At 39.3% G+C, this 25,676-nt stretch overlaps 1 protein-coding gene and 1 long non-coding RNA gene across 8 annotated transcripts in view; one reads left to right on the top strand and one right to left on the bottom strand.

Moving 5' to 3' along the window:
* Nucleotides 1-15,018, top strand: part of Dhc62B (Dynein heavy chain at 62B) — a 140,165-nt gene extending 125,147 nt beyond the window's left edge. For 6 of the 7 annotated variants that reach the window (XM_069819891.1, XM_069819892.1, XM_069819895.1 and 3 more), the window contains 7 exons: nt 1,028-1,207; nt 1,935-2,213; nt 2,995-3,234; nt 5,824-6,009; nt 9,950-10,258; nt 10,542-10,771; nt 14,651-15,018. In XM_069819891.1, coding sequence (XP_069675992.1) covers nt 1,028-1,207; nt 1,935-2,213; nt 2,995-3,234; nt 5,824-6,009; nt 9,950-10,258; nt 10,542-10,771; nt 14,651-14,909 — 1,683 coding nt within the window. In that variant the 3' untranslated portion in view covers nt 14,910-15,018. The remainder of the gene's footprint in view (nt 1-1,027; nt 1,208-1,934; nt 2,214-2,994; nt 3,235-5,823; nt 6,010-9,949; nt 10,259-10,541; nt 10,772-14,650) is intronic. The other variant, XM_069819893.1, reaches the window with a different exon arrangement.
* Nucleotides 305-24,572, bottom strand: LOC138695747 (uncharacterized). The gene is made up of 2 exons (XR_011331187.1): nt 23,142-24,572; nt 305-1,234 (listed from the first exon to the last, which is right to left on the bottom strand). It is a non-coding gene; the product is annotated as an uncharacterized lncRNA (long non-coding RNA).
* Nucleotides 24,573-25,676: the final 1,104 nt, after the last annotated feature.

Genomic DNA, 25,676 nt, shown 5'->3' with positions numbered 1-25,676 from the left:
TTAAAATATTAGCATTATCATGTAATATCACTGTATAATATTATTTGCACTATTATAAGAATAAGAATAATAATAATAATAATAATCAATAATTAGACAATATTAAATGTTATTGTTGTGCAACTTATCTCAAACAGCCATTGATTCTTCTGTGCTGACTGAAAAGAGGTGTTGGCGTTCCCCTTCATTATTTCAGGTGCAAATAACAGATCAAGTTCTAAAAATTTTTCTTCACTCATGCGAAAGTACTGATGAAACTTTACTGGTTCTTTACATAAATTTGGGAAAATATGATTAAATTCACCAAGAAACAGTTTTTTTTTTTGCATAATGGTATGAATCCAAATTTTTCTCTTTTTTTTTTTTTTTTTCCTTTTCAGTAAAATAAAACCGTCTTTAGAGATATTACTAACATTACTATCCCACTCCATGTTTAAACCAGACTGACTGGCGACTAGTACCAGAATATTCCGAGCTTCCGTGGAAGACGGACTGCTGTAGATTTTCATTCTGGTTGGTTCATGCCAGTGAGTGTTAACCTTAAAGTTTGCTGCGCTCCTCAACCGACGTGAAAATAACTCTATACAATTTTAGGACCAGTGGGGTTGTCAGCTGCCAGTGCAGGCCTTCTGACTTCTTGACAACATCCAAATTAACTCTACTGTACTCATGGTAAAGCAAATCATCAAGATTTGCGTGAATTAAAAGATGTTGTTTTCTATCACTAGTTGATAGAGAGTTTTAACTGACAAAACAATCAAATCTAAAATCACCAAGTGTATACAATTGGTTGCCCAACATCATTGTAATGCAATACACAAGTGAACGGAAGCTCCCACTGCTGCAGGAAATGATGTGGCTTGAGTTGATATCTTCTAGTCTGTGTAATTTATTTGAAATGGTTAATGAATTACCCATATTTTAAAAATGTGCATGACTGTACTAGTAAGTAATATTTGTATGTTTTTTTCCCCGGTTTCGTTGATGTCTATTATTGACAGGCATGTGTGTGGTTTTTTTATGCTAGGGCCCGATTGCCGAGAGCCTCATCGAGTCTGCTCAGTCCGAAGGCGCCTGGGTCTGCTTACAAAACTGCCACCTTGCCGTGTCCTGGATGCCGGTGTTGGAAAGGATCTGCGAGTCATTGGACCCGGCAAACACAAACGTCGACTTCCGCTTGTGGTTGACCAGCTACCCATCTGACAAGGCAAGTGGTGGATGTGGACTGCACACACTAAGAAAAAAATATGGAAAAGTGCAGAAAATATTAAATTGCTATTAATTATCAAGGATATTTCGCGTATTTATGGCATGTATGCATACAATTGGCTTTCAAGAAACTGCAGGTTCATTGCCGCCCTCACATAGACCCGTCATTGTTCCCTATCCTGAGCAAGATTAATCCAGTTTGTCATCATATCCCACCTTCCTGAAATCTAATTTAATAGTACCCTGCCATCAACGTCTCGGTCTCCCCAAAGGTCTTTTTCCCTCCGGCCTCCCAACTAACTCTCTATATGCATTTCTGGATTTGCCCATTCGTGTTACATTCCCTGCTCATCCCTGTGACTTTTGTATCACTCAAGTTTCTCTTTTCTCCTCGTATAACAAATGTATCAATTATTATATTTCAAACACCACTATGAGTAATAACGTGTCGACCTGGTTGGCGAGTTAGTATAGCGCTGGCCTTCTATGCCCAAGGTTGTGGGTTCGATCCCAGGCCGGGTCGATGGCATTTCAGTGTGCTTAAATGCGATAGGCTCATGTTAGTAGATTTACTGGCATGTAAAAGAACTCCTGCGGGTCAAAATTCCGGCACATCCAGCGACGCTGATATAAGCTCTGCAGTTGCGAGCGTTGTTAAATAAAACATAGCATTTACATCTGTGCGAGCTGTTTACTAACTCAAAATGTTTTATTTGTTGATTCAGTTTCCATCGTCAGTTCTGCAATTCGGAGTGAAGATGACAAACGAACCTCCAACAGGCTTGAAGCAGAACCTCCTGCGTTCCTTTCTGTCTGATCCTGTCAAAGAACCAGAATTCTTTCATGGTTGCCACACCCACGAGAGGACATTCGTCAGGCTGTTGTATGCACTGTGCTTCTTCCATGCAATTGTTCAAGAAAGGAGAAAATTTGGTCCCATTGGTTGGAATATACCGTATGGATTCAATGAGTCCGACTTCAACATATCCATCAGGCAGCTCCAGGTTTGTGCACCTGTTTTCATTCTCGTTTATGTTATTTGTTTTTTATGCAAAATTAAGGAGGGGTAGGTCCAGGTAGAGCAACTGGCTGCAGACTGGAAGGTCCCTAATTAAATCCCGAGGGTAGTAGGATTTTTCCCATTGATTAAACTTCCAAGGTTCACTTGGGACTGTATCAAATTGAGTACCAAGTTTTCCCTGGGCCTGAAAGGCAGCCAGAGTGTGGTATCGACTGCACCATCTCATGACCTCCATGCCATCCAGACACCTTCATGGCGAATATAACGGTTACCTTTACCTTTTTCTTGCATTAAAGACGGACCAAAATGGGTAAAAGGATCTGGTCTACTCAACTATGGTGTGAAGGACCCTGATTACATGCAGTGAGTGCCAATGAAGCCAGTGCAAGAACTACGTGGGAAAAGTTGGAATTACACGACTTGTGTTTATATATCCGGGGAACGCTGGTTAGAGGATAGTTTATATTACAGAAGCAAGTCCTGAAGTAGTTTGTTGGAGCTAGATTTTCTGCCCAGATCCATAGAATTGTTTGACTAAGCAGGAAGCTTGATGCAGCGTGCTGTTGTAGTAAAAATGAACAACAATCTGGGAATAATCATGTGGTTATGTCGATATGCACTACATTCTATTTTTCCCTTCAGTTGTAACTTGTAACATTTACCAAAGTAAAGAAAATTTAGAATAGTAAAAAAAATGTTCAATCTGGAAATATTCCCGTATAAATTTGTTGCCACATCCCAACACTGTCAAGTTTATGTTCAAGATGTTCATTAACGAGCAAGGAGAGCCAGTCCCCTACGAGGCCGTCACGTATCTGACTGGGGAGTGCAACTATGGCGGGCGCGTCACTGACGACTGGGACCGCAGAACTCTGAACACCATCCTGGCAGACTTCCTGAATGATGACGTGGTGACTGATGAGGCCTATCTCTTCTGTGAGCTGGGCGAGGAGTACGGCCTTCCCGCAGAGAGCGACTACGAGCACTTCATAGAGCAGATACGAGTGAGTGTTGCGGTAACACGACCACACTTGTCGGCTTCTTGGTAACAAGATTCCGTCATTCATCACAGTAATGGTAATGTGGACATATCCACTTCAACTGTTTCACGAGATGTTATTGTTAGTTTCACTCACTACCACTATCGGTGCGGAATGAATGATTAATGTGGGTACCATAATGGAATCTTCCTTTGGCGCAACTGCTATTCATTGCAGTTGTGTTCAGTCTGTCATTTATTTCATTATTATGTGGCAAACAGTGGAAGATAACATTGGCAACACTGCATGAAGGAGCCAGAGGTCAGTTGGCTCTTAAAGCCTCGAGGCAAGCTGGTTGTACATGCCATTTATCACTCTGTCCATTTGCTCCTCCACCCATCTTTCCGAGGTATTGCTATTTAGTACCCGAGGGTCAATTCCCCTCAGAAAAATGAAAAAATTTGTCTTGACTGATGGTTTGTCATAAGTTTTTTTGTGTTCGAGTAACTGAGTTCTTTATCATAATATCAATAATATTCGTCTTTTTAATTTCTTTTCTTGAAGTATGTGTAATCGAGCGGGGTTCAGGAGGCTCGAGTTCAAATCCCGAGGTCAGCCAAGTGTGGGATTTTCGGGGTTTGCCCCACTCACAAAGGCGAATGCCAGATAGGAATTTACTTTCCATCTACCTTGAACACTTCATTCGTTGTCTATATATGTTTTCATTAGGTGGTCCGATCCCTCCATTATCCATGTCTTGTGTGTGATCCGTTGTGTATGGGCGCTGACTTGTAAGGAGGCTAAACAAACAAAGAACTGTGACTTGAGACGTATGGAAGTGAAGCTGAAGTCAAGTAGCAAGATTAGTTTTCACTTTGTGCATGTTTATAGTCAGAATTGCTTGCTTTTGATACTCCTACTTTGCACACATTCAGAATCTGCACAAGGCTATGAGTAGCAGCTCATCAATCTCTCTCTCATCACAGAACACAGCCCTGCTTGGCCGTTACTTAATTTATTTTTGACGAGGGAGCATTGTTGGTAAGTATTTGAGACTGACATTTTCTCTCTTTGTATCCCAAGTTTTAACTTTCCAAACTAATGTGTGTAGCTTTCATTCAGCCTTAAAATGTTATTTTCAAGAAGTACCGTTATTACTTTTACAGAAAAATGAAGTTAATTTTGTTGTCCCAGTTCTGCATCTGTAAGCAATTAAATTGATATACCGATGTTTGAACTTACAATTTCTTCTCTGAAGAAGTTTTTGATTGGTGGTCTCATTATGAAAATAATTTCTTAATGGCTAGCATTATGTCTTCAACATATTAATTTTTTCTTAACTTTTCGAATCATTGCCTTATTATGAAAATTACTAATTTCATTAAATCTGTGTTTTTGTAATGAGTGTGATTGGGTTAAATTAACCAGTTACCATCTACCAGACATTAATTCTCACTGGAGTTTTGATTGAATTTATTTTTTATTAAATGCCTAATTTGTTCCTCTAAAGTAATGAGAGCTTGGGGACGAAAAGGAAAAACTGTTACAAAAATAGTTCTATTCAACTTGCAAATTTAAAGTGATCATGCATCACTCTCACTTTCGATTTTCTATGCATCAAATAAGCAAAGCTAAATAATGTTCTGTGTTAGAAATAACATTTCCTAACGTAAAATATTAAATTTTTCTATAGGTTAGAATCACGTTTGAGATGGGCAGGGCATGTAGCACGTATGGGCGAATCCAGAAATGCATATAGAGTGTTAGTTGGGAGACCGGAGGGAAAAAGACCTTTAGGGAGGCCGAGACGTAGATGGGAGGATAATATTAAAATGGATTTGAGGGAGGTGGGGTATGATGATAGAGACTGGATTAATCTTGCACAGGATAGGGACCGCTGGCGGGCTTATGTGAGGGCGGCAATGAACCTTCGGGTTCCTTAAAAGCCATTTGTAAGTAAGTAAGTAAGTAAATAGGTTAGAATCAGTTTTGTAACATGTAACATGAACAGTTTAAATAATGTGAAATATTGTATACTGTCTAATATACAGTATATAACTAACGGCGATACTTGACTGTTTGTCACTCACACATTTGAAGTCAGATGTGTAGACCAATTGCCCAGGATGTGGCTACACCCATGATGAGATGATATAAATCAGGGGTATGCTGGGAGTCCAACGCTCTAGCCACTCCACTACCATTGCAGCATAATATACAATATTAACTGTTGTAAAGTTACAAAATTCAGTGCTCACATAGATACATAAAATATTCTACTACATTTTCTAGATGCATGATTGGAAAAGGAATCAGATAACAGATATTGAGAAATATGAAAATTCGGTGGGAAACACTTTGCTACTGCATTTTTCGTAGGTTCCATTTATTGCCGGTAACTGTAACTCCTTCTTATCGCTTCTTAAAGTAGAGGTGGTGAATATTTATCACACCAATTCTGAGTTCAATACATGTTTTGGTTTCTGAGAATAAAATATTTAATTTTTTCCTTATTTATATCAGTAGTGCTCAAAGGTGTAAGAAATTGTAATCAATTTTCATTTTGCGCAAAATACGAGTATAAAATATAAGTTTCCTTGTACTATGTCACAGAGTCTGCCAGACGTCCCTCCTCCAGAAGCATTTGGCTTGCATACAAACGCAGGAATTTCCAGAGATCTCAGTTACTCAAGACAGTTTATAAACTCGGCTCTGCTGCTACAGAAGGGCTCGGCAGAAGTGGTTGGAGGAAAGACGGATACCTTTTTATATGACATAGCAAAGGATATACTGTCCAAGGTAGAGTGACAATTATTATTTATGTGTGCACAAAAATATTATTTTGAAAAAAATATGTTCAGAACGAAAGAGCTAAATTTAATCCATGAAATGCGTAACATACGAAACTAATTTAATCACTGATTAAATTGCAAACTTATTTACCATCTTAATATTTACTATTTACCTTGCTTGTCTAGTTTCGAAGTCTTGTGCTTCATTGTCCAAAGCCTAATGCAGATTCCTCCCTATCTTCTGGTTTCCTGTTGTGGGTGATGATTGTGTGTGTTTTGAAATTGAGTTGAGTGTTCAGGATGTGATGTGAATGTGTTTTAGTTTAATTTCATATTGTTCTAGGGTGTCAAGTTTCTGGTTTTCTGACTGAATGTGCAGGAGTTCCATGTTGCTGCAGCTGTGATGTGTTCTGCATAGGTTGAATTGTTTGTAGTTTGGTTATGGCTGTGATACGTTCTTTGTAACGTGTTTGAAATGATCTTCCAATCTGTCCAATGTAGAAGTCGTTGCAACTATTGCATGATAGTTCATAAACTCCAGTTATTTGTGTCTTTTCTGTGTATTAAGATGTTTTTGTAGTGTGTTGTGTGTTCAGTGTGTTATTTTAAGTCTCTTGATTTATGATAAATAAATCTTTATCAGAAGATTATTTTTGATTACATAAATTGTCCACACCTGTGGAGTAACGGCTAGCGTGTCTGGCCGCGAGACCAGGTGACTCGGGTTCGAATCCTGGTTGGGGCAAGTTATCTGGTTGAGGTTTTTCCCGTGGTTTTCCCTCAGCCCAATATGAGCAAATGCTGGGTGGCTATTGGACCCCGGACTCATTTCACCGGCATTATCACCTTCACTTCATTCAGACGCCAAATAACCTGAGATGTTGATACAGCTCGTAAAATAACCCACATAAATTAGTGTTAGGAACTGTTTCACTCATTATTTATTACATCAGCCACAGTGCACACTAACATTTCAACTGAATACAACTCACGAAAGGGATAACTCGGCAGCTAAATTCTTTCCAATGCCAAAGCTAGCTTCTTGCGAGCCTTGCAACCAAGGTAGTTTAGTTAGAAAGGGATGGAAAATCTGCAGGGTGGGTTACACAGGAGAATGCGTAAAAGAAACTAGTCTACTTGTAGTGCAGTGGAAGGGGCTGGAAGCTGGTGTGTGCAGGCTTCATGTTTACTGCTGCATCACAAATCGTCCTGAGCTGCCGCATCACAACATTTAACGCGTAAATATAAATTGTATTAAAATTAATCAATAATTTTGTTCATAAACTGCAGGTTTATTATGCAGTTATTAACTGGGCAAGCTGAGCTTACATTGACGCTACGCCACTGTCTTTCATCTCATATCTTCAATGTCGAGCAGTACTGAATGCAAGAGATGGTGCTACTCGTTATTAATGACAAAAGTTTCGTGTGAAGTTGACAAAACAGCAGCATTGTAAAGATTTCAAACCACTGAGATTTTAAAACTTTAATCTTTTCATTCTGAGAACAGGTTATGTGTGTTTTTTAATATTATTACACACTTTCATACTGTGTGAAATGTTTTTCTATACATAAATAATACATAATAATACGTGCATGTTTCTTCATTGAGAATTAAATGAAAAATACTGTGTACCTTACACAATTTTGATGTGTGTATTAACACGGTAAAGAAGTTTGCGATTTAATCAGTGATGTGTTTTACAAATGGCTTTTAAGGAACCCGAAGGTTCATTGCCGCCCTCACAGAAGCCCGCCATCGGTCCCTATCCTGTGCAAGATTAATCCAGTCTCTATCATCATACCCCACCTCCCTCAAATCCATTTTAATATTATCCTCCCATCTACGTCTCGGCCTCCCTAAAGGTCTTTTTCCCTCCGGTCTCCCAACTAACACACTATATGCATTTCTGGATTCGCCCATACGTGCTACATGCTCTGCCCATCTCAAACATCTGGATTTAATGTTCCTAATAATGTCAGGTGAAGAATACAATGCGTGCAGTTCTGTGTTGTGTAACTTTCTCCATTCTCCTGTAACTTCATCCCGCTTAGCCCCAAATATTTTCCTAAGCACCTTATTCTCAAACATCCTGAACCTATGTTCCTCTCTCAGAGTGAGAGTCCAAGTTTCACAACCATACAGAACAACCGGTAATATAACTGTTTTATAAATTCTAACTTTCAGATTTTTGGACAGCAGACTGGATGATAAGAGCTTCTCAACCGAATAATAACACGCATTTCCCATATTTATTCTGCGTTTAATTTCCTCCCGAGTGCCATTTATATTTGTTACTGTTGCTCCAAGATATTTGAATTTTTCCACCTCTTCGAAGGATAAATCTCCAATTTTTATATTTCCATTTCGTACAATATTCTGGTCACGAGACATAATCATATACTTTGTCTTTTCGGGATTTACTTCCAAACCGATGTGATGTGTAAGTGTTAAAAGTGTATATAGAAAAATGAAGAACCAACTAATTTAATATTGAACGAGTCGTTTAATAATTGTAATATAAAATAAGATGAGAAGTGAAATGTCTTGCACTAACTTCAACATATTCAGGTTTGACGTCCATTTGTCTGTGATGCACAGTCTGTACTGTTGCATCCTGCACACTGTAAAGCAGAGCTTCATTGTGTCGGTATACCAGCATCCAGAAACTGTGAATTTGACTCATATTGGTTAAGAAATCAGTATGCCTCCTCCCCATTTGATAAAAATGTACATTGCCAATTCATCCAGAACATTTATGGAAAATATTTTGTAGTAACATGTTATGTGATCAGTATTCTTGTCCAAGTCCCATGTTCATGTTTTTCTATCTATTTGTTGTATTAATTTTGCTACATTCTTCGTAGACCAAGGTTCACGTTAAATACGTGACTACAAAGACAAGTTACAACCAATGCAGCTTTTCGGCCTGTACCAAGTTCAGTACGCTCTGCAAACAGAAATATTTGATTTGCATTGAGTATTATTTCCAAGGATAAGAAGCAGTGAACATTACCTTCAAGTGCGACTGACGCAGTTCTATTGTTATTGAACAGTTTCTTCCCATACATATTAATATTAATTCACGCTTTTTCACTCTTACTGGAATAATTTTTCATTATTGTTCCTGAAGCAGTTGGTCAATAGTATTGAAAACACATACAAATGAATATGGGATATATATAATATCTCTTTTATAAGGTAAAATATGGGATATATAATATCTCTTTTCTAAGGTAAAATATGGGATATATATAATATCTCTTTTCTAAGGTAAAATATGGGATATATATAATATCTCTTTTCTAAGGTAAAATATGGGATATATATAATATCTCTTTTCTAAGGTAAAATATGGGATATATATAATATCTCTTTTCTAAGGTAAAATATGGGATATATATAATATCTCTTTTCTAAGGTAAAATATGGGATATATATATATAATATCTCTTTTCTAAGGTATAATATGGGATATATAATATCTCTTTTCTAAGGTAGAATATGGGATATATAATATCTCTTTCCTAAGGTAAAATTCTAGTGACTGAGCAACTTTCATACCTATTTCGACTGGAGTCGAAACATTTTAGATATCACTGGTACCAACCTCTGAAACAGAGATGTTTTAACTTTTTCTATTAATTAGGAAATGATGTTTGCATTGTATAGCCTAGGATGATCTTTTATATTTGTGTATTGTTTTATAATCAAATTTCTACTCGCGCGTGATTAACACCAACATTATTTCTTTGAGACGTAAATAAAACAGCTACAAAGTGCTCTCCACTGCAGAGACTACAGATATGCATGGGCAGACCTCCGCTAACTCCCCAAGTTCATCATGTCTCGTACACTGCCGAAATTTCATGAGAAGATTTCTTCCCCCATGAAGACTCGAGCCATATTGCCAGTTCAGTAACCTGTAAGGGATTGTATGTTTCAGCTGCCACCTGACTTTGATGTGGAAGCGGTGATGGTAAAATACCCGGTCCAGTATGCGGAGTCCATGAACACCGTGCTGGTACAGGAGATGGAGCGCTTCAACAAGCTGCTGCGCACGGTGCGCGCCAGTCTGGAGGTGCTGCAGAAGGCCGTGAAGGGTCTGGTCGTGATCTCCCCAGACTTGGAGGCAACAGCTGACTCGCTCAGGGTTGGGAAAGTGCCCTCGCTGTGGGCTAATGTCTCGTACCCCAGCCTGAAACCGCTGGCAAGCTACGTGACTGACTTCCTGGAGAGAATCAACTTCCTGCAGGTGAGCAAATAGTCTATAAATACGAAATGAATACTTTTTAGGCTTTTAAATGGTTACAACAATTTAGGAGCTTGATAACAGGAAAGGCATTAAAGTTGTCGTTGTTGTAGTATTGTTTCATATCTCGTGCACTGAGGGAATGGATTTATAGACGTACGTGCCATCCCTTCCTTGTTAACATACAACAATCAATGTTGATAGTTCCAGATATTAACAAACTGTAGTATGAACGCCTTTCTTCAGTTGAAGTTCTTAAACTTCATGGGTGTATTTATTGTTGCAGAAATGGTCCATTGAGGGAAAACCATCCAGCTTCTGGCTTTCTGGTTTTTTCTTCACACAAGCTTTCCTCACTGGAGCAATGCAGAATTATGCCAGGAAGTATACTATCCCCATCGATCATCTGCAATATGACTTTCAAGTTTTATCAGTTGATAAAATAAATAAACCACCGATTGATGGCGTTTACATTCATGGTCTGTTTCTGGACGGAGCTCGGTGGGACAGAAAAAAGTAAGTGTGGGCTTAGTGTGTAGCTATTCTGATTCCATGAAGGACAGATTTGTACAGCATGAAATGCAATACATACTTGTTTAACTGCTTATGCAGCTTGTGAAAACCTTCAAGTAATTTGGTGCAACATGTTGTTTTCTAATGCCAGGCATTTGACAATAAAGTCATTTGACCTCTTGCACTCCAATATTTTTGAAAGATATTGTCATAGTCAGCCACTGAAGCACAGATTTTGAGGTGTTCCGAATCCATATCTTGGTTTGAGTTGCACAATGGGCAGTTAGGGAACTGATATATTCCAATTCTATGCAGGTGTTTGGCCAAACAATCATGGCCTGTTGCCAATCTAAATGCAGCCACAGACGATTTGCGTGGTAAATCGGGAATTAACTGTGGATTTTGATGCAGAGAGTTCCATGTTTTCCCTTGGGATTGTGTTATCAAATTTTGTTTGTTGAAGTCTAAGTTTGTAGATTTAATAAATCTTTTCACAGAGTAATACGTAGATTTAGTAACAGGTCTGTAAGTAGCAGTGCTGCCCTTCTTTGCTAAAGCATCCGCATTCTCGTTTCCCAGGATTCCACAATGGGATGGTATCCATTGGAATACAATTCTTTTATTGAGTGATATTAATTGAGAGAGCATTTTAGTTATTTCTGCTGTTTGAGATGAAGGTGTGTGTTTAGAGACTATTGATAGAATAGCTGCTTTGGAGTCTGACAATATAACTGCATTCTTAAATTTATTGATGTGGCATAGCAGATTCCTGAGATTTTCACTTATTGCAATTATTTCACCATCAAAACTTGTTGTTCCATATCCAAGAGATCTATAAAGTGAGAAGAGACAGCACGTAACACCTGCACCGGCACCTTGTTCTCTGGAGATCAAGGATCCATCGGTGTATAAATGAAGCCAGTTTTGTGGAGGGTACCGTACCTAATATTAATTGTCTCTAAAGACAATTGTTTCAGTATTTCAGTGTTTACTTCTGATTTTAATATTTCTTCTGTTAAATTTATATTTATAAAAAATGAAGATCTAGCTGTATATCCCTGCTCCTGCATTTGGGTAACCATGTATTTCTGAGCCGTCTGTGTATATTCTGAGCCATTTGGGTTCTGGGTATTTACTGTTGATAGTCTCCAAGGCCAAAAGCTTTACACTCATTGTGTCTGTTCCTTTTTTAAAAACACTTTGGTTTAGGTCTGTGAAGCAGTCATGGGATTCTATTTCAGTTGGATTCTGTATCATGGGTTGGGGTTCATTTGATATAATTGAATATTGTTCTTTTAGGTTATGTACTTTCTTCACAAATCCATGTTCTGTTTTGGGGTTTCTTTCTTATTTTCGTATTTGTACCAGTATTGACCATCCGATAGTCTGATTAGCTCTTCATACAACAGCATGGATCTTTCTGAGGGTCCACATGTCATCCACAGCAGTTATTTTTACAGTCTTAGAGCCCGCCCGATTGTGTGTTTTACATTCCAGGAAGAACATACTTTTGATGTTCAGTGCAACATTTTTAGTTTTTTGACCAGCCTCATGGTCTAGTGGTCAGAGCTTCTGGCTATAGTTCATGAGGTCCCAGGTTCGATTCCCGGTTAGAGCACAGGAATTTTTCCTTAAAGGGGATTATTCCTGTGTTCGTCCATGGTCTGGAATTTAGGTTAAGTTTAGATTTAAGACCTCTCCTGGCACCACATTATCATAATCATCCTGTCACATCATCAGGGTAATGTAACTCCGCCTTTCAGGCGCTCCAACCTCAGAAGTGGGTTACAATTAAGCCACGGCCAGGAGAGAAGACCAGAAATGTCGAAAAGACAACCTGGTGGCATTGGATAAAAAAAAAAAGAAACATTTCACAATAAATCAAATCTAATATTGAAACGGTCTGGGACTGTGTACTCTGATTAATTGTTAAAAATATTGAACAAACAATACTACAAAGAAAACGCTTACCCTGCCGTAGAACGTTATGATCGGGATAACAATCTCTTTAACAAGGTGATACAAGAAAACACTTAATGTAAACTTAAACTCACTTCAAGAACATTTATTAACAACCAGTAATAAAAATAGCTATGAACCAATGCCCCACAAAAACGTGCAATCACTCATAATTCACCCTTCAAGTAAACTTGTCGTTAATTTTCATTCACTGACCTGGCATTCATCAAATTATGCAGTAGTAATGCCATCTGTTTTCCCTAGCTGAAATCACGAGTAATTAATTCGACAAGTCCTAGCTTGTCTGACATTGAATAACTCTAGGTTACCAAATCCACTATAACTAATACAGCACCGTTTGAGGAAAGCCAAGTACTAAGTCCTCACTCTTTAAGATGCCAGACTGTAACTATAATTCACACATAACCAACTCTGTCATCATACCAAAAACCGGTTACAATCCTGCTGAATTGATCTCGCATCCAGCACAACATTGACCTCTCTCTTCCACTCTCGCTCTGTACACCGCTCCACAGACTGGAGACCACTATTATGGCTATAAATCACGAACCCTGTTCGACACCTGGCTGCCCTGCCTTCACATCACAGCTAGTTACCCGCGATCCCAACACCGACTCACAGCTAACCCAGCTGTCCCCGACCTTCCTCCACGAGTCGTTCCACCAGACTAATTCTAAAAACTGATGCTCCCCTAAAGTCAAAAAGAGTGTTAATGCGCCCTCGAAATATCCAATCATAAATCAAACCCAAATCACGTGATCAGTAAAGTTCGTTCCTTATACGTGAGGAATAAATGAGCTATAATGGTAGAAAGGAAACAAGTTATCTAAAGGAGAAAGTAAGACTGAAAATGGAGAAGAAGTAAGCCATCTATGAAGAGTAAGATAAACTAATACTAAAAATAAAATAATAAGAATAGAAAGGAAAGAAAGAAAGGAAAAGGAAAATAAAAGTAGTGTGCCAAAATAAAACGGCACAATATTACGGAAGTAGTGTTAACAGCACTAATAAAGTTACACAAATAATGTATCAATATTTTATGAATAATGCAGAATCGTTCTTCATACAACGCAAAACAGAATAGTAAGCTGTTATTATATAACGTGAGGATTGTCAGACAACTCAGAGAACGAGCACGTAACTATAAGTGCACAGCTGTGAGTGTTGCGAGTGCACAAAATGTCAACAATGCTCTAAGATTATGATGGAGTGGAGAAGTCACACCACAGTGTTGCCAGTTTAGTGCATGCGCACCTTACTGGGATACAGGAGACTGCATTTTCATGTTCGTATGCAGTCAGAAACACTGCGCCATAGAAGAACAAGCATCTGTTCGAAATAGAGCACAACTTTGTTTATTTGAGGTGCACAAATTGTCAACAAGGCAGTAATTAGGGATGTGAAAGCGTGAGGACATCCTGCCATGCAGTTTTAAAACGAAGTGCGGTCTTTTCTACACTATGCGCCTTCCCCTGGGTTAAGAAAGCTGAAACAACTTTTGTTTAAAACTGGCAATTCAAGTTTGGCCTATGGCAAATTCAAGGACTTTTTAGCGTAGTATTTTTCAAAATGACTTTTGTCCCCCTGCCAATGGCTACCTCAGAATGAAAAGCTATGACCACCAGTGCCATGGTGTATTGAGATTCAGTAATTACTGTAATAGTGAGAGGCACGTTTTTATTATTTATGGCTTGATGCATCATCAAAAGATCGCAGAACTGTAAATAATTGTAAGTTCTAAGTCTTGCAATCTGACAATGTCGAATTTTCATCTCTTAAATTATCATGGTCTGATTTGAATTTACATTGAAATCTAGAAATTATTCACGCACACTTACAGCACATCTTACAAACATTTATAAATAATGCGGAATTTGCAGAATTGTTTTATATTGGTTGCAGTACATGTCTGGTTGAATCTTTACCGAAGATACTTTGGTGTGAGATGCCAATCATGTGGATCATACCGGTCAAGAAGATCGACTTACAAGTACGTCATCGCTATGTATGTCCACTCTACAAGACATCAGAACGCCGCGGAATCCTGTCCACCACTGGGCACTCCACCAACTATGTTCTCCCCATCCTGCTTGACACGGATAAGCCGGTGGCCCACTGGATCAAGCGAGGGGTGGCCCTCCTGTGCCAGCTGGATGACTGAGCGGGGCTGTATTAAATGTTACGATTGATGGGAAGTGCAATTATATTCTGTTCCTTTTGTTTGATGTTGCATAATTGAAAATAAATTTGTTTCGAGTTCGGCATTGTAACTATTTATATTAATTGAATATCGTTTAAACTGGGTATAAAACCTTCTTTATATAAAGCAAATACTGTCTGTCATAAAGCTTCCTTATTAAATGTGTCCAAAGTTGCAACAGTACTACTACTACTGCTGCTGCTGCTGCTGCTAGTTGTAATACTACTGATCCTGGGGTAACTTTGCACCACTTCTGTCATTTATACGAGTATCTAAAATATATTTTGAAATATTGGTTTAAAACTAAATTATTTCAGAAAAGTACTTATTATATGGATTGAGACAATAAACATAAAAAATCATACACACAACTAAATGTTCTAGGGATATTTCTTATTAATTTAATATTTTTATGCTCGACCATGCCGAAATGTAGTAATTATACACCTGGTAGCAGTCCTTTAATGCATTTCATTAAAGTACACCTACTCATTAAAGTACAGGTGTTTTCAGCCAATGACAACTCAGTTTACAGGTGTTCAGCCAATAACAAGTCAGCTTTGTACCGTTATAAACCCGCAAGTATCGATTATTCTCGGATATGCAATCGAAAGAGAATTAGCGAAAAGTCACGAAGGCTGGAAATCCAATACTGTCGCAGAAGGTTATGTTCTGTTACTATAATAATTAGCGTTAATTGTAAGTAATATTCAAATAAATTCAATTTGTCATCTCGTTTTTCAATGTCGAATTCAATAATCAAGGTTATACCAAGTTTAACGGGATTACACAAGGTCAATGACATTACTGTTCCTCGGAAAAAATCAATACTTTCGCGTCTGCGCACATCTCACAATTCACGATCTAGAACAAGGTCACTTCCGATCTTGTCAGATACAAATAAAATGTATACATCTGAATATTTCAAGTTAGAAATATGGTCGAGCATAAAAAGTCGTATGAAACTTGCCTATAATGGTAATTAAGAGGCTCGTATGAAAATTACGAAACGAGCGCAAGCGAGTTTCATAAACCTCCATACTCGCTTCTTAATTACTATCATTATAGGCTCGTTGCATAATGTACTGTTAGCTTTATTGTTTCAATCAGTGAATACTTTGTTGGTTATTACAACATTGTGACTTTACTGTTACCAAGGAAACCTGTATATAAACAGGTTTGTCTTTTGTTAGGTTTTTAAATTGCATATTGTTCTAATTGTGATTATGATAGTGTTACATTCAGTTTGTTTAAAGGGTGAACCTAATTTAGAACTCACGGTGAACAGTGTAAACGCTGAAAAATATGGAAAATCAAAATCAACGTAGAACAGAGATCCATACAAATGTTAGCTGCCCTCCAGTGTCAGGTTGGTGTTGCTCGAGTTCTAGGCACATCCCAAAGTCGCTTAGTCAAAGATATCACATGACAGGAACACTAAAGGAACAATATCCAGGTTCTAGACGGTTAAGAACTGTTTTGCAGACCACTGTTTGGTTCTACAAACCAGGTGAGAACCGACTGTTACTGCACCAATCCTTGCTACAGGCAGATGGTGTTGCTGTAAAAGACTGCAACATGTTGGGTGGTCACAGGAACAATGGTATTCATGAGCGAGTCAAGATTTGGACTGAGGCCATATTCGCGTCATCAGAGGATATGGAGGCGACCGCTCTTATCCAAAATAGGATATCAGCAAAACAATTTCACAACATCCCATTCTGGAATACAACCCATCCGTTCTTATTCAAAATAGGATATCATCAACACTATCCCATAGTGAAATTTCGGCAATTCGACACTATACACGGCAGAGAAAACGCACTTATATCATTGAATTCACAGTATTCTACCTCATGTCACTGAGATATCACCTCAACTAACCCACTAACCTTCTCACATACGTCGACCTCATGTCACTGAGATATCACCTCAACTAACTCACTAACCTTCTCACATACGTCGACCTCATGTCACTGAGATATCACCTCAACTAACCCACTAACCTTCTCACATACGTCGACCTCATGTCACTGAGATATCACCTCAACTAACCAACTAACCTTCTCACATACGTCGACCTCATGTCACTGAGGTATCACCTCAACTAACCCTCTAACCTTCTCACATACGCCGACCTCATGTCACTGAGATATCACCTCAACTAACCCACTAACCTTCTCACATACGTCGACCTCATGTCACTGAGATATCACCTCAACTAACCCACTAACCTTCTCACATACGTCGACCTCATGTCACTGAGATATCACCTCAACTAACCCACTAACCTCACATACGTCGACCTCATGTCACTGAGATATCACCTCAACTAACCCACTAACCTTCTCACATACGTCGACCTCATGTCACTGAGATATCACCTCAACTAACCCTCTAACCTTCTCACATACGTCGACCTCATGTCACTGAGATATCACCTCAACTAACCCACTAACCTTCTCACATACGTCGACCTCATGTCACTGAGATATCACCTCAACTAACCCACTAACCTTCTCACATACGTCGACCTCATGTCACTGAGATATCACCTCAACTAACCCACTAACCTTCTCACATACGTCGACCTCATGTCACTGAGATATCACCTCAACTAACCCACTAACCTTCTCACATACGTCGACCTCATGTCACTGAGATATCACCTCAACTAACCCTCTAACCTTCTCACATACGTCGACCTCATGTCACTGAGATATCACCTCAACTAACCCACTAACCTTCTCACATACGTCGACCTCATGTCACTGAGATATCACCTCAACTAACCCACTAACCTTCTCACATACGTCGACCTCATGTCACTGAGATATCACCTCAACTAACCCACTAACCTCACATACGTCGACCTCATGTCACTGAGATATCACCTCAACTAACCCACTAACCTTCTCACATACGTCGACCTCATGTCACTGAGATATCACCTCAACTAACCCTCTAACCTTCTCACATACGGCGACCTCATGTCACTGAGATATCACCTCAACTAACCCACTAACCTTCTCACATACGTCGACCTCATGTCACTGAGATATCACCTCAACTAACCCACTAACCTTCTCACATACGTCGACCTAATGTCATTGAGATATCACCTCAACTAACCCACTAACCTTCTCACATACGTTGACCTCATGTCTCTGAGATATCACCTCAACTAACCCACTAACCTTCTCACATACGTCGACCTCATGTCACTGAGATATCACCTCAACTAACCCTCTAACCTTCTCACATACGTCGACCTCATGTCACTGAGATATCACCTCAACTAACCCTCTAACCTTCTCACATACGTCGACCTCAAGTCACTGAGATATCACCTCAACTAACCCACTAACCTTCTCACATACGTCGACCTCATGTCACTGAGGTATCACCTCAACTAACCCTCTAAACTTCTCACATACGTCGACCTCATGTCACTGAGATATCACCTCAACTAACCCACTAACCTTCTCACATACGTCGACCTCATGTCACTGGGATATCACCTCAACTAACCCACTAACCTTCTCACATACGTCGACCTCATGTCACTGAGGTATCACCTCAACTAACCCTCTAACCTTCTCACATACGTCGACTTCATGTCACTGAGATATCACCTCAACTAACCCATACGTCGACCTCATGTCACTGAGATATCACCTCAACTAACCCACTAACCTTCTCACATACGTCGACCTCATGTCACTGAGATATCACCTCAACTAACCCATACGTCGACCTCATGTCACTGAGATATCACCTCAACTAACCCACTAACCTTCTCACATACGTCGACCTCATGTCACTGAGATATCACCTCAACTAACCCTCTAACCTTCTCACATACGTCGACCTCATGTCACTGAGATATCACCTCAACTAACCCACTAACCTTCTGACATACGTCGACCTCATGTCACTGAGATATCACCTCAACTAACCCACTAACCTTCTGACATACGTCGACCTCATGTCACTGAGATATCACCTCAACTAACCCACTAACCTTCTCACATACGTCGACCTCATGTCACTGAGATATCACCTCAACTAACCCACTAACCTTCTCACATACGTCGACCTCATGTCACTGAGATATCACCTCAACTAACCCTCTAACCTTCTCACATACGTCGACCTCATGTCACTGAGATATCACCTCAACTAACCCCCTAACCTTCTCACATACGTCGACCTCATGTCACTGAGATATCACCTCAACTAACCCTCTAACCTTCTCACATACGCCGACCTCATGTCACTGAGGTATCACCTCAACTAACCCTCTAACCTTCTCACATACGCCGACCTCATGTCACTGAGGTATCACCTCAACTAACCCTCTAACCTTCTCACATACGCCGACCTCATGTCACTGAGATATCACCTCAACTAACCCACTAACCTTCTCACATACGTCGACCTCATGTCACTGAGATATCACCTCAACTAACCCTCTAACCTTCTCACATACGTCGACCTCATGTCACTGAGATATCACCTCAACTAACCCACTAACCTTCTGACATACGTCGACCTCATGTCACTGAGATATCACCTCAACTAACCCACTAACCTTCTGACATACGTCGACCTCATGTCACTGAGATATCACCTCAACTAACCCACTAACCTTCTCACATACGTCGACCTCATGTCACTGAGATATCACCTCAACTAACCCACTAACCTTCTCACATACGTCGACCTCATGTCACTGAGATATCACCTCAACTAACCCTCTAACCTTCTCACATACGTCGACCTCATGTCACTGAGATATCACCTCAACTAACCCACTAACCTTCTCACATACGTCGACCTCATGTCACCGAGGTATCACCTCAACTAACCCACTAACCTTCTCACATACGTCGACCTCATGTCACTGAGATATCACCTCAACTAACCCCCTAACCTTCTCACATACGTCGACCTCATGTCACTGAGGTATCACCTCAACTAACCCTCTAACCTTCTCACATACGCCGACCTCATGTCACTAAGGTATCACCTCAACTAACCCTCTAACCTTCTCACATACGCCGACCTCATGTCACTGAGATATCACCTCAACTAACCCACTAATCTTCTCACATACGTCGACCTCATGTCACTGAGATATCACCTCAACTAACCCACTAACCTTCTCACATACGTCGACCTCATGTCACTGAGATATCACCTCAACTAACCCACTAACCTTCTCACATACGTCTACCTCATGTCACTGAGATATCACCTCAACTAACCCACTAACCTTCTGACATACGTCGACCTCATGTCACTGAGATATCACCTCAACTAACCCACTAACCTTCTCACATACGTCGACCTCATGTCACTGAGATATCACCTCAACTAACCCACTAACCTTCTGACATACGTCGACCTCATGTCACTGAGATATCACCTCAACTAACTCACTAACCTTCTCACATACGTCGACCTCATGTCACTGAGATATCACCTCAACTAACCCACTAACCTTCTCACATACGTTGACCTCATGTCACTGAGATATCACCTCAACTAACCCACTAATCTTCTCACATACGTCGACCTCATGTCACTGAGATATCACCTCAACTAACCCACTAACCTTCTCACATACGTTGACCTCATGTCACTGAGATATCACCTCAACTAACCCACTAATCTTCTCACATACGTCGACCTCATGTCACTGAGATATCACCTCAACTTACCCACTAACTTTCTCACATACGTAGACCTTGTTCAGCCCTCCGTTTCACTCCTCTTGGGCCAGCAACGCACTCCACAGCCAAACAAATCACCAGTAGCACAATTGCTCACGAATTGAACAAATAATAGAATGATTTACACACCATTCAAAAACATGCTTTACCGGTACGCCATTCAAACCTCATCAGTACCAACAACCAATAAAATTTACACTTGTACCAACCTAACCACCGGAATCCACAGCGACCTCTATATTTTTACCCGGAAAAACAAAATGTAACCCTACTAATCGATGACGTCAATCTTATGACATCACCCCTTTCCCCAATCTAGCCAACATATATTTTCATAAACATACTACCCAGGGGAAATCTTGTGGCAGTTACATTCTTACCAGGGCCCTTTTCTTTAAATTGCTTTCAACAGTCGTGCAATATTACGTAGACGTACAATTCCTAACAGTAATAGCTAAGACTGGCCAGTCACAATACTTTACAGAGGGGCCAGCACAAACGGGCGGGGAAAGCGATATGCTAAGTAACCACTCGGACAGACAGTAGTAGGCGTCTACATTCGATAACTGATAACAAGAGTCCTGCGTTTGATTACTTTGAGTACATGTTAGATGCACATGGACCATGGAGGGCTCTGACTCCTCTCCCTGCTCCATTTCGTGGCACTGAACAATGAGAATGTTACTCGCGTACAAAATATACAGTCATGTGTATTTAATAACAAACAAAATATTTATTTAAAGCTATCTTATGGACAACAGAAGATTATTCTTACAATAAGTAAAATGGATCTACATTCCAGATATGTTTAATTTTTTGTATGCAAATTCATTTTTCACTCATTATTTTTTGCATATTTACAGAGTTTGCACCTTTTAAAATAAATGGATACCTATCTTATATGAAAGCAAAATGAGTTTAGAAGTAAATAATATAATTTATTCAAAGCATTGAAATTTGAGTATTTACATTTAAAAATGAGTTAATATTGAAAAACAAATATATATATTTCGGTTCTGATGTTTTAACTTCTGTTCATTTAGAAATGTCTGTAGGTTGTTTTTGTCTCCACGTATTACAGTCTCTAATGTCAGATTACAGAAATTAATTATGAATAGGCCTACTTGTTTTACATGAGAACGTTGTTAATGGGCACAGCCTATGTATGTACACATCTATATCATATACATATTTATATAAATGGTAGAAATTACAATAATACAATAAATCGCAATAAAAACAAAATTATTTACACACTTGTTTTACGAGTCTCTATACGTTACAAGTTACTATAAACATTTTAAGTGTTTCAGAAGAAAAATGTGTCCTTCTTTCTGATAAAATTCGTTTTCTTCTTTCCTAATGAAGTGCTCACTACAAAATTCTTCATTTCTAACACTCTAGCTTCGACAAGGTTCACTGAACAGCGGACCTGAAGTGTGTACGCTGTGTTACACTCCTTACAAACCTGGTGGGGACAAAGAAACATGACTCTGAAAACCGGACCATCCAAGCATCCTGGCTGAACCTGGTGGGGACAAAGAAACATGACTCTGAAAACCGGACCATCCAAGCATCCCGGCTGAACCTGGTGGGGACAAAGAAACATGACTCTGAAAACCGGGCCATCCAAGCATCCCGGCTGAACCTGGTGGGGACAAAGGAACATGACTCTGAAAACCGGACCATCCAAGCATCCCGGCTGAACCTGGTGGGGACAAAGAAACATGACTCTGAAAACCGGACCATCCAAGCATCCCGGCTGAACCTGGTGGGGACAAAGAAACATGACTTTGAAACCCGGACCATCCAAGCGTCCCGGCAAAGAACATGATTCTGAAAGCCAGAACTGTCCCGGCCAAATCGGGTATGCTGTATTAAGGTACTATCACATTCACTTTCACAACGAAAATTTCGCTGCATTAAGTAAGGTTATTCAGAATGGTCCACTTCAATTGATAAGCATGTGCAGAAGACAAATTAATATGATGCAACAGAATTTCAACCAGTAAAATTAATTACTGTACCACTGCTTGTATACACCAAACAAAACAGTAATGATGAATCTTCAATCCCATATACAGGTACAATACACGGCAGGAAAAAGGTACTTAAAGCGTTAAATAACCTCAAATTGTAGCACCATTCTAAACACAAGATGTGATCAATGCGAAAACTATAAAGGCATCCAACTCCCCACAATACCCATTCTTACATATCCGATAGATAATTTTCTCAGACATTTTCACACAAAATATTGACAATCCAATGGTACCACCGTTATGTAGCATTATGCCGGTAAGCACTCCTTCCTACTTACGTACCTATCTACCAAAAGTCTGAATTAACCTAACCAAACCTAACCTCGTACTGATCCTCGATCTTACGAAAACTCTCTTATTAATTTTTCCAGATAAAGTCATACCATCTCCCAGTTTCATTCATGCTTACTTACCACGGTAGGCAAGCCTCTTCTACTTGATGGTGTAGAGTAGATGGTTTACACAGACCTCCATCTTGTTCTATCCATAGCAGTTGTCTTCACTACATTCCATTCAGTTCCCATGAGGAGACTTGTATTCCTTGTGCCGAAGTTTGTCTGTGACTTCCGTTGGATTTCTTCTTTGCCAGGTCATTCTAGAATATCTTTCATTATTCATTCTGGCTACATGTCCTAATCATTGCAATTCACATCATTCTATTATATCTATTGTATTACATTGCATTTATTAGCATTCCATGTTATTCCTACATTGCTTGACTGTGACTATAAATTAAGAGCTATACTACCCAAACGTTAAAAATGTTGCGTTGACAGGCGTTGGTAACATGTGAAAAATGTATAAACTACACGTTGCGTAGTTGCGTTGACAGGCGTTGGCAACGCATGAAACATGTATAAACTACATGTTGCGTTAGGGACGCTGTGTTTGGTTTCCGAACTGCAATGGATGTTATACAAGTTGCATATGTAGCTCTGCTATGTGTTCAATTTGTAAGTCTGTCTCAAAAAGAGAGGAAAAGGAGAAACCGCAAACATTAAGAGACTTTCGGCAGGAAAGTTTTATACAGTGAAACCTCTCATTTACGGACATCGAAGGGACGTAACAATCTGTCCGCATCTGGGAGGTGTCCTTTATTGGGAGGGAGGCTCCCCAATCTAACAGTACATTTATAATATGCATTATGTATCCCTTCACGCTTTAAATGAAATGTATTACTGTAGTTTAATTCTAAATACAGTATGCTACAGTAAATTCTTTGCAACTCTGAACTACAGTAGATAAGACCGAAAAAGGAAAATACAGTACTGTGCCATGCATTTTTATTCTAGATCTACAGTTATGCAGTACTGTAATTTACTGTTTTCAACTTAACCTTTACGTTCAGATGCCATGTCTCTCGGAACAGAAGTAATTAAAATGAAGAGAATAATCCTACTAACCCTATCATGTGTTGAATACAATTTCACGATCGCGGACCTTATTGTCTTCTTTCATGTTAAGGAATTTCTGCACTAAATTTTCCATTTTTGTAACACATTAGGTCTTGAAATCCAAGTTCTGTCCGCAATCAGGAGGTAAAGCAAGCTTTAGGACTGTGACACAGCTTTCCGTGTTTGTGTCTGAGAGTGTCCGTAAACGAGAGTTAAATTTATCATTATTTCTAGATTATTTCAGTTGGGACATAAAAATCTGTCCATATATGAGGAGTGTCCGTATCTTGGGGGTGTCCTTAAAGAGAGGTTTCATTGTACTGCATTTGAAAATCACCGACAGTATCCCGACAAGTTTTTTCTCTATTGCAGAATGTGAATAAAAAGTTTTGATGATCTTTTGAATTTAATTTCTCATAAAATTAGGAAAACTGATACTGTAATGAGGAAATCAGTTCATTCTATCGAAAAGCTGCTTGTAACATTAAGGTAAGTAATAAAATTTGCCTTAATTTGTAATGATTATATTTTTATTTTATCCATAATATGCTGAAAATTAAGAACATTGCAAGCTGCAGAAATCAGTACTGACTGAAATTAACAATGAACTCAGAATCATTTGAACCATCGGCAATAACACTCAATGGCGACATATCTGACAATTGGGACATTCTTGATGTTGCCCGTTGCTCGACAAGCAGTTTTCTGAACACTTCAGAAACTTTGAAACGGGCTTCAATTGCAAGCTCTGGAGGTAAATTGTCCATGATTTTGACAAATGATAATAGGAAAGCTTTGTTTCCATCCTAGTCTTTCTCTCTGTCTTGTCTTTGTATGGCCACGCTCCCTGATAATATATTTGTAATATCCCTTGTTGCAGTTACTAGAATATTTTCAGATTTTTCTTTTCTTCCTGTCCCTGTCGAGCGAAGAGATGGTCCCGATTTTGTTTGGGTATCGTTTACATTACTCTCATGACCCGAAGTAGCCTGACAAATAATACCATCCGGTATGTCTTCTTGTTTAGGTGGAGGTATATTCGAAATGGTTTCATTCTCACCAAGAGTAGGTAGTAAAAACTGCATTTGCTTGACAAGATCCAGTCTGTTGTTAACGTTGCATTGGTGACGCACATGTAGTATGAATACGTATCACCTTTGGATTGAAGGTACGAGTTATATTTTATGGTATTCTTTCTTGCTTTAGGGGGCTCCGCCCCCCTAAAAACCCCTGTTGGGGACTTGGCCCCCAAACCTTCGAGCAATTAATTTATAGTAATTAACCGGTCCATCACATTTGCGTTGAAGGTACGAGTTACATTTTATGTGTTCTTTCTTGTTTTAGGGGGCCCCGCCCCCTAAAAACCCCTGTTAGGGACTTAGTCCCCAAACCCTCATGGAATTAATTTATAGTAACCTAATTAATCGGCCTATCACATCTGGGTTGAAGGTATGAGTTATATTTCATAATGTGTTATGTAACATGTTTCTAAATTATTAGTCGTTTAAATACCGGTACATTCTTAATAAATCACTGAAAAACAAATGTGAATAT

Source organism: Periplaneta americana, chromosome 3, assembly GCF_040183065.1.
Source record: "Periplaneta americana isolate PAMFEO1 chromosome 3, P.americana_PAMFEO1_priV1, whole genome shotgun sequence".
NCBI lineage: Eukaryota > Metazoa > Arthropoda > Insecta > Blattodea > Blattidae > Periplaneta > Periplaneta americana.
The sequence above is the reverse complement of the archived record's forward strand: the minus strand, read 5'-3'. Positions and strand labels throughout refer to the sequence as shown.